This window comes from Dendronephthya gigantea, unplaced genomic scaffold, assembly GCF_004324835.1.
Source record: "Dendronephthya gigantea isolate DGI-Jeju-01 unplaced genomic scaffold, DenGig_1.0 000077F, whole genome shotgun sequence".
NCBI lineage: Eukaryota > Metazoa > Cnidaria > Anthozoa > Malacalcyonacea > Nephtheidae > Dendronephthya > Dendronephthya gigantea.
Window position 1 is genome coordinate 526713 of NW_021163087.1, and position 10281 is coordinate 536993.

The following is a 10281-nucleotide window of genomic DNA, read 5'->3' on the forward strand; positions in this document are numbered from 1 at the left end:
CTGTTCAATTAGAGAGTGTATCAGACTTATCCGGATCTATGATATTCGCTTCTAAACCAATAACTGTTATCTCCAGCGTTGACTTAGGAAGACCTGGTTCTGGAAACTCTGATAAATTAGCGACATTGCTTTTACCAGTCACCCAGTGGGGAAACAATATATATTAACAACTGTCGGATCAATGAGTCATCATAAAGGAGATATTTTTAGAGTTTTTGCATATGAAAACAATACAGTTGTTAAAAATGCATACGGCAGTAAAGTCTTGTCTCCTGGTACATACACAGAACTGATATTGGATAAAAATCTAACGTCGTTTATTAACTGCAGTAAACGTTGTCAAGTCGTACAATACATTATTGGGAAAACCATTGGTGGAAGATATGCTGACCCTTCAATGATAGTGCTTCCTTCGATTAAACAGTTTTTACCATATTATCGTGTTATGGCAAGTTATGCTTCAACTTACTTCAGTTCAGTGACAATTACGATTGAGAAACGTTATACGAACGGTTTGTATTTTGATGAAGTTCAAATGTCTAATTTAACCTGGTTGAAAGTAACGGGGACAAATTACGTTTGGACAGTGGTTGGTATGGCTGGAACAAAAGTTGCTACAGTTTATCATTCTTCACCGGCAGTAAAGTTTGGATTGTTGGTGTTTGGCTGGTACTACTCTGATTCTTACGCGTACCCTGGCGGATTTGCACTTGATCAATATAATAAAAGTAGGTGATAACTCCGGCATTTCCTCGAATACACACCCAGGCTTTTATCATTATTTACAAAATAATACTTTTAAGCAAAATATCAGGTTGCGTATTACCAAGTTTTTAATAGTTGGAGATGTCACAATAAACTCTTCAGCTATCACGCCACTTTGAATTTCTTCTAATAATCCTGAATTGTTCCTTCGGCTGTCGACTTTTCACTGCAAAATTTTGTAAATTGAGACCCAGTATTAAACTGACAACTATGTTAATTTTTAAGCCATGTATTGAGGTTAATTTGTAGTTTATCAAATGAAATTTTCTTATCAAGAATATTCATTGGTGAATTCACAGTCCTTGCATGCATTCTCGTCTACTCCTCTGGGACTTTTGAAACATTTCATTCTTCATAGAACTTTGAAAAAAAATGGTAATTCAGTCATTCAAATATTTCAACGCTTTCCTCTGTTTTAGGGCAAGAACAAGCGCATAAAGTGGCATCGAAAATGGCGACTTTTCGAGGTAAGATTCTGTGTTATTTCTTTTATACTTACTATCCTTACAAAACCTATTTTCGTTTTAATATCTCTCACTTGGCCTTATATAAGCTAAGTTCGCACGTGTTCTAAAAATACTCTGTTAAATCAGACATCCAATATTTTCATGCAATTTATTATTGCTTCGTTAGAAACAAATTTGATTTTTAATGTTTTAGACAAACTGACAAACTACGGGAATGAGTTTGTTGTGGGATTTACATCGTTATATCGGTCCGCGAGTGGTGGTCAAATTGGAATAGCTATTGTGGCCCATTTTGATACGAACATTACCATTAAAACAGAATCCGTGACTAAATCATTGAACGTAACTTTTCATATGAAAGAAGGAGAATTTTTACAATATAATCTGCCGTTGTCTCTTCGAATGAATGGAAAACAAAGTAATGGCGTGTTTGTTTCATCAACGGAGAGCATTTCAGTAACGTGTTTAGACTACCGGTACAGTTCCTATGGTGGTGATGGATATTTAGCGTTACCAACCTACGCACTGGGCATCATTTACGTTGTTGCTTCTTATCAACCATACGATTATTATTCTCGAGCTAAAATTGGCATTGTAGCTGTACACGAGCGAACAAACGTTTTATTTAAGTTGAATAAGAACGCGGTTATTGCATACAATGGTATCTCATATAATTATGGCAGTCCTTTTCATATTTCTTTGAGTAAACTACAATCTGTTCAATTAGAGAGTGTATCAGACTTATCCGGATCTATGATATTCGCTTCTAAACCAATAACTGTTATCTCCACCGTTGACTTAGGAAGACCTGGTTCTGGAAACTCTGATAAATTAGCGACATTGCTTTTACCAGTCACCCAGTGGGGAAAACAATATATATTAACAACTGTCGGATCAATGAGTCATCATAAAGGAGATATTTTTAGAGTTTTTGCATTTGAAAACAATACAGTTGTTAAAAATGCATACGGCAGCCAACTCTTGTCTCCTGGTACATACACAGAACTGATATTGGATAAAAATCTAACGTCGTTTATTAACTGCAGTAAACGTTGTCAAGTCGTACAATACATTATTGGGAAAATTATTGGTGGAAGATATGCTGACCCTTCAATGATAGTGCTTCCTTCGATTAAACAGTTTTTACCATACTATCGTGTAATGGCAAGTTATACTTCAACTTACTTCAGTTCAGTAACAATTACGATTGAGAAACGTTATACGAACGGTTTGTATTTTGACGAAGTTCAAATGTCTAATTTAACCTGGTTGAAAGTAACGGGGACAAATTACGTTTGGACAGTGGTTGGTATGGCTGGAACAAAAGTTGCTACAGTTTATCATTCTTCACCGGCAGTAAAATTTGGATTGTTGGTGTTTGGATGGTACTACTCTGATTCTTACGCGTACCCTGGCGGATTTGCACTTGATCAATATTATACAAGTAGGTGATAACTCCGGTATTTCCTTGAATACACACCTAGGCTTTTATCATTATTTACGAAATAATAGTTTTAAGCGAAATATCAGGTTGCGTATTACCAAGTTTTTAATAGTTGGAGATGTCACAATAAACTCTTCAGCTATCACGCTACTTTGAATTTCTTCTAATAATCCTCAATTGTTCCTTCGGCTGTCGACTTTTTACTGCAAAATTTTATTAATTGAGAGCCAGTATTAAACTGACAACTATGCTAATTTTTAAGCCATGTATTGAGGTTAATTTGTAGTTTATCAAATGAAATTTTGTTATCAAGAATATTCATTGGTGAATTCACCGTCCTTGCATGCATTCTCGTCTACTCCTCTGGGACGTTTGAAACATCTCATTCTTCATAGAACTTTGAAAAAAAAATGGTAATTCAGTCATTCAAATATTTTAACGCTTTCCTCTGTTTTATGGCAAGAACAAGCGCATAAAGTGGCATCGAAAATGACGACTTTTCGAGGTGAGATTCTGTGTTATTTCTCTTATACTTACTATCCTTACAAAACCTATCTTCGTATTAATATCTCTCACTTGGCCTTATAAGCTAAGTTCTCACGTGTTCTAAAAATACTCTGTTAAATCAGACATCCAATATTTTCATCCAATTTATTATTGCTTCGTTAGAAACAGATTTGATTTTAATGTTTTAGACAAACTGACAAACTACGGAAATGAGTTTGTTGTGGGATTTACATCGTTATATCGGTCCGCGAGTGGTGGTCAAATTGGAATAGCTATTGTGGCCCATTTTGATACGAACATTACCATTAAAACAGAATCCGTGACTAAATCATTGAACGTAACTTTTCATATGAAAGAAGGAGAATTTTTAAAATATAATCTGCCGTTGTCTCTTCGAATGAATGGAAAACAAAGTAATGGCGTGTTTGTTTCATCAACAAGGAATATTTCAGTAACGTGTTTAGACTACCGGTACAGTTCCTATGGTGGTGATGGATATTTAGCGTTACCAACCTACGCACTGGGCATCATTTACGTTGTAGCATCATATAAACCATACGATTATTATTCACGAGCAAAGATCGGCATTGTAGCTGCACACGAGCGAACAAACGTTTTATTTAAGTTGAATAAGAACGCGGTTATTGTATACAATGGTATCTCTTATAATTACGGCAATCCTTTTCATATTTCTTTGAGTAAACTACAATCTGTTCAATTAGAGAGTCGGTCAGACTTATCCGGATCTATGATATTCGCTTCTAAACCAATAACTGTTATCTCCAGCGTTGACTTAGGAAGACCTGGTTCTGGAAACTCTGATAAATTAGCGACATTGCTTTTACCAGTCACCCAGTGGGGAAAACAATATATATTAGCAACTGTCGGATCAATGAGTCATCATAAAGGAGATATTTTTAGAGTTTTTGCATATGAAAACAATACAGTTGTTAAAAACGCATACGGGAGCAAACTTTTGTCTCCTGGTACATACACAGAACTGATATTGGATAAAAATCTAACGTCGTTTATTAACTGCAGTAAACGTTGTCAAGTCGTACAATACATTATTGGGAAAACCATTGGTGGAAGATATGCTGACCCTTCAATGATAGTGCTTCCTTCGATTAAACAGTTTTTACCATACTATCGTGTTATGGCAAGTTATGCTTCAACTTACTTCAGTTCAGTAACGATTATGATTGAGAAACGTTATACGAACGGTTTGTATTTTGATGAAGTTCAAATGTCTAATTTAACCTGGTTGAAAGTAACGGGGACAAATTACGTTTGGACAGTGGTTGGTATGGCTGGAACAAAAGTTGCTACAGTTTATCATTCTTCACCGGCAGTAAAGTTTGGATTGTTGGTGTTTGGATGGTACTACTCTGATTCTTGCGCTTACCCTGGTGGATTTGCATTTAAACATTCTAATATAGGTAAGTGGTAACTCGGCATATGTTAAAATTATAATATATTTTCAGGTTGTTGTGTAGCCTGCATGGCAGGCGGTCCCTAAATTCCGGCAAGGCGAGGACGGCGAAACACCGCCTGCCTGGTTTCGCTATGTTTTTTGTCAACCGCCCCTTTTCAGTCCCAGCCACGCAATTATAGCCAATTCACAAACAGTTAATATTATAATAGGAAAACTGTAATAACTAATAATAACTGGATATATTATTTTCCGGCTGTAAGTTTATTTATGAATCGAAGCCTGGTTTTTCGATATATTAATATAATTGTTTAAGATTTCAACGGAAACACGAAGAGCATAGATGTCTAACTCTGTATATTATATCGTCGGAAAATTTGTAAATTGCATGTATGTTATTTATATATTTATAGTAAACAGTATGTGAGTGTATCAGTAGTTCTCCTTCCCCAGTGAATTTGCCTGGCATTAAAAATAGTATATTATGAGAATTCTAAGCCTCAATATATAGTTGATTGAAATTCTCAATGTAAATTGGTATGCACAAAAGCCACTAATCACTATCTGCATCGTATATTAAATATATCGCGGTAGAGACTTGGCGACTACTAGAACGTTTCCATCGAAAGCATTTCGGTGATACAATAATACAGCGTGAAGACAAAATAGCGAGAACGTTACTACGCTCAGATTTTATATTTATATTTGCCAACATTTTCACCACGTAAAGTAGAACGATATCAAAACTAGTAGGTAGAACGGCTAAAACATGCTTCCCAAGACGATAATCTTTAACGCTATCTCTTGCTCGCGTGAAACTCGCGTTTAAGAATCAGTTCGCGTTTCGACTTTCGAAGAGCGGAGCGAACGCAATCGACAATAAATTCCGCTAAGACCAGACGCCCACAAATTTTAGCGTTACAAATTAAAAATATTTTCTCTTGATTGACAGCGGCCAAACTCGCAGCAAATAATCAATTCCCGTCCACCAGTGGACGGGGTTTCTAAAAAACATAGCTAAACCCGGCAGGCGGTCTTTCGCTGTCCTCGCCTTGCCCGAATTTAGGGACCGCCTGCCATGCAGGCTAGTGGTGGTGGTGTATCCAACCTGACGAGTTTGTCCCGATATGTAAATTCAGGTAAGTGGTAAGCCGATAGTTCTCCGTGTGCGGATAGATTTTTCTGAGTTTCTGCCTGGTGCAATTTTCTCACATGTCAAACATGTTTGATATTTCTCCGCGAGATGAAAACCTCACTGTTTCCACTGAACATCTAATTTAAAATCAAAGAGCCAAAAACCGCTATATTTGTTCACTATGTTGTTTGGTCTTGTGATAAAAAACTTATGTAGTTATTGGTTCTTTGTTTAATTAAATGTGAGCAACGAGCTTACATTCAGCGCAAACAGTATATCAAACATGTTTGATATGGGAGAAATTGAGAAAACGTGCAAGAGGCAAAAAACTTCGAAAAATGTATCCGCACATGGGTGAGCTATCGGCTGAGGCAACAGGCAAAAGTAACCCGCATAGCTGATGCAGCTGATGTAGCTCTCGGGTGCTGCAGGCTGGCTACGCTACTGTATAGTTTTAATATTTTCTTTCTGTTCTTCGTATGACATACTTAGTTTTCTCCATGAATGCTGAAAACTGCAGAACTTGTATCATTTGGAAAGGTTTATGTTTAATTGCGGCCCTGCATGGTCTTGTATTCCTATTGATTCCATTTTCGCGCCGCAAAATTTTTTGTGGTGTAAAGGAAAGATTGTTACCGATGAAGTTTCCAACATTGCAACAGTTAATCAAATTTCACGCGTACCAATCAGTTTATCCTTTTACTCTATGTTTAATTTCAATACGGATAAAACTGTGATTGATGAAATTTGGAGTACCTAAATTGATGGTTCGAATTTTAGTATTTCTCACTATGTACTCACTTTTGTTATTTCCCGACCTAAAATGGCGATTTGGTATCAGCATTTTAGGAAAATAGACATGCATGCTTATCATTCTTTTTAAACACGAATTCCCGTGTCGCGCGCTCGTCCAACATCAAACGACCATTTTTAAATCTTTTGCAGCGAATTAATGGGGTTTGCGCAATATTAGCTATCACACGTTTTCCTGTCACATATAATTTTCTTTGTTTCAGTTTATAACTGCAGTAATCTTGGGTGTAACGGAAACTTTGTTTGCAAGAAAATTGATGGTTATTTAACCTGCGCTTGTTCTGTTGGATTTACTGGGGAAAACTGTGAACAACCTCAAGGTTCGTCCGATGTTTTATTGCGCGGATCGAGGATCTTACTGCATGATATGACTGTATGGCAAGTTTATCATTTGATAGATACGGGTACAATAACCTGCTTATTTTTAAGATGAGCCAAGGCCAAAAATATAACTTAAAAAAGTTTTCAGATCATCATGGTGACGCGAAAAAAAAATTTGGTCAATCGCACGTCTAGTTACTAGTTTCAACTCGTCTTTAACTCACGTGTGACTACGTTATCAACTACATTACCATTTTAAGCGTCACGTGTTTCAAACCTAATTGTTCTTTTCAGAAGTTGATTGTCGCACTCAAGGTTGTGAGGAGAATTATGAATGCCGAATTTTTTATGGCCAATACACATGTGTTTGCCAAGGCAGCTTCATCGGAGCAAATTGCACTAGAAAAACAGGTCCGTATCTTTACTTTAATCTTAAAATCTTTCCTTATACGCAACTGAATTTGTAAAGCAATATTCATTTTACATAGTCTGTTGTCACGTTGCCTTGTTTATAGAGGTTGATTGTCGAACTCAGGGTTGTGAAGAAGATTGTATGTGTATGTCACTGCAATGATATTGCCCGAACAACATAACCTTATATTACATCATGCTTTGTATTTTTCCCCTCAGAGATTGATTGCCGAACTCAGGGTTGTGAAGAAGATTATATTTGTCGTGTTCTGAATGACCAATACACATGTGTCTGTCAAAATGACTACACCAGGACAAATTGCAGTGAAGACACAGGTCAGTATTAGCACATTCGTCTCAAAAATGAACATTTGATGAAATTTTTACTCTGATCTTTATTTTACATGTACATACTTTGTTTTTTCGTCGCTTTCCACAGAGGTTGATTGTCGCTCTTCTGGTTGTGAAGAAAATTATGTTTGTCTTGTTTTGAATGATCAATACACTTGCGTTTGTCAAAATAACTACACCAGGACAAATTGCAGTGAAAACACAGGTCAGTATATCACCGGGAAACATCCCAAGAAAAACGTTAAAGAAAAACGATAAAAAAGTAGATATTTCTTCCAGATAGAATTATAGGGGCTGAGCTTTAGAGGGGTTCGGTGCTGGGTACATTCCCCTGGATTTTTGAGATGACATCCTTAACATTCTGAAAAACGTCTTTCGGAAAACTGTTTTATAGAGCTCCCTATATACCTGTCTTCCAAGTTAGAACTGGCATTTCTGTGAAATAGGAGGCCTTAGATGACCTTTACGATATCTGCACTAAAGTCACTATCTTCTAATATAGAATTTCAAAACTAACATAATTTTTTATATTAATTTTACTTACATATTTATAATATTATACACTCTGCATGCGTTCTTGCTTCATGTGCAGAGCTTGATTGTCGGACATACGGCTGTGGAGAAGATTATGTATGTCGGATTTTAAATGGTGAATACAGATGCGTTTGTCAGAATAACTACACCAGGACAAATTGCAGTGAAAAGATAGGTAATTATTTGTACATTCACCTAGAAACTGCATGTCACTGCAATGATATTGCCCGAGCGACATCACCTTACATGATGCTTTGTATTTTTTCTCCACATGCAGAGGTTGATTGCCGAACTCAGGGTTGTGAAGAAGATTATGTTTGTCGAGTTTTGAATGACCAATACACATGTGTCTGTCAAAATAACTACACAAGGACAAATTGCAGTGAAGACACAGGTCTGTATCAGCACACTGGTCTAAAAAATAAACCTTTGATGAAATTTCCACTTCGAACATTATTTTACATTTACATACTTTGTTTTTTCGTCGCTTTCCACAGAAGTTGATTGTCGTTCTTCTGGTTGTGAAGAAGATTATGTTTGTCGAGTTTTGAATGATCAATACACTTGCGTTTGTCAAAATAACTACACCAGGACAAATTGCAGTGAAAAAACAGGTCAGTATCAGAACATTAGCCTCAAATCCTTTAACGAAATTTCTGGAATGATATTCATTTTACATCCACCTATTTTTTTTTCGTCAATTGCACAGAGATTGATTGTCGCAGTTATGGCTGTGGGAGAGAATATGTTTGTAGAATTCTATATGGTCGATACACTTGCGTTTGTCATAACAACTACACCAGCACTGATTGTACCAAAATAGTAGGTCAGTGTACCAGTACAATATTTCGTTTTGGCATAAATGTGCATGTATTTTAATCTGTCTCCCAAAAGTCTTCATAAGTACATACATGCATGCACACCAGGTTTAGATCACAGATATTTCGTAACTCCGATGCCGAAGCAAAGACTTCGGTGGAGTTCATGTTGGTCCTCCTTCAAAATCTCGCATATTCCCAAATCTTTAAAAGATTTTGGATTTATTTAAACCGGGCAAACCAAAGACCTAACTTGCCCGAGGAAGTATTATTATGCACCGTTGTTCTGAAAGGTGCATAAAAAACTAAATTGTTCCAGTTGATGAATTGTTGGAGCAAACCTCTTTGTAGAATCCAAAGTGTTCTTTCAATGATATTACATTGATCCTACACTTTGGATGAAAATTCGAGAAGGCTACGTACTCATAAGTACAGAACCTCGCCATTTTCGGGTCAAAAGATGTGGTACTCGTGTGAAGAGTTCGCCGTACATCACTTGTCCAGACGTTATTGCGCTCATTTCTAAATCAAATTTTGATTTTGAAATCGTGATTTTGAATTCAAGCCCAATGAAAACGTATACAAATGTTGTATACACGAATAATTTTGCATTTCAGGCTTTCTCGATTCTCACTTTAGCCACTTTGCCTATTTGCACACTCATTCAAACGCAGAGCGTATAATATGCTAATGCAGTGCTTGTCATGAAAACACTAGTTATTTGCACTGGAAGTGTGAAGCTCACTCGTTATTCAGTACATGGCTATTCACGAGTTGCCTCACTGATCTCACAGTATACCGGGCTATGATTTGGGATATGGCGGTTTTAAAAATTTGATCGACTGTCGAGGTGTCGAACCGGAGTTGACTGGTGTTATCTCAAGTTTTATTTCAAGATTTCTTCATCTTTTTTTATTTTTTATCATGCGCTATTACTGGAAAACATTTATTGTATGTGTCTTAGTGCTTCATTGTAATAACACTGTCTTCTGTCTACTGGTAGCCGGTATACTTCATGTTAATTACAGTTGAGATACTCACAGTTTGTTTTGGGACGCCTAATTTTCTAGGTTTGATATTTATGACATAAATCTTCTCAATAACGGTAGGAATAATAATAATTCATTCAGTTTCATAATTTTTCTAATATATTTCTCCTCTTTAATTTATGCACGTCATCATCACCCCATACATTGATGTGGATCCAACAAGCACTAGTCAATGGATATAAAAATGCAAGTCTATTCATAAATATTCGCTTTTTTCAATAACAAAAGAACGTA

The 10281-nt window shown here is 36.4% G+C and overlaps 1 protein-coding gene across 2 annotated transcripts; it reads left to right on the forward strand.

Moving 5' to 3' along the window:
- Nucleotides 1-158: 158 nt before the first annotated feature.
- LOC114532010 lies at nt 159-10275 on the forward strand. 2 transcript variants are annotated; one of them, XM_028553605.1, is made up of 13 exons: nt 159-728; nt 1185-1232; nt 1426-2676; nt 3140-3181; nt 3372-4622; nt 6767-6883; nt 7179-7295; nt 7515-7631; nt 7735-7851; nt 8239-8355; nt 8458-8574; nt 8678-8794; nt 8890-10275. In XM_028553605.1, the coding sequence occupies exons 1-13, from the start codon at nt 182-184 to the stop codon at nt 9057-9059; spliced, it is 4128 nt and encodes a 1375-aa protein (XP_028409406.1). In that variant the 5' UTR covers nt 159-181; the 3' UTR covers nt 9060-10275. The 2 variants fall into 2 exon arrangements, with proteins under 2 accessions (XP_028409406.1, XP_028409407.1); XM_028553606.1 differs by lacking the exons at nt 7735-7851; nt 8239-8355; nt 8458-8574.
- The last annotated feature ends 6 nt before the right edge of the window (nt 10276-10281 follow it).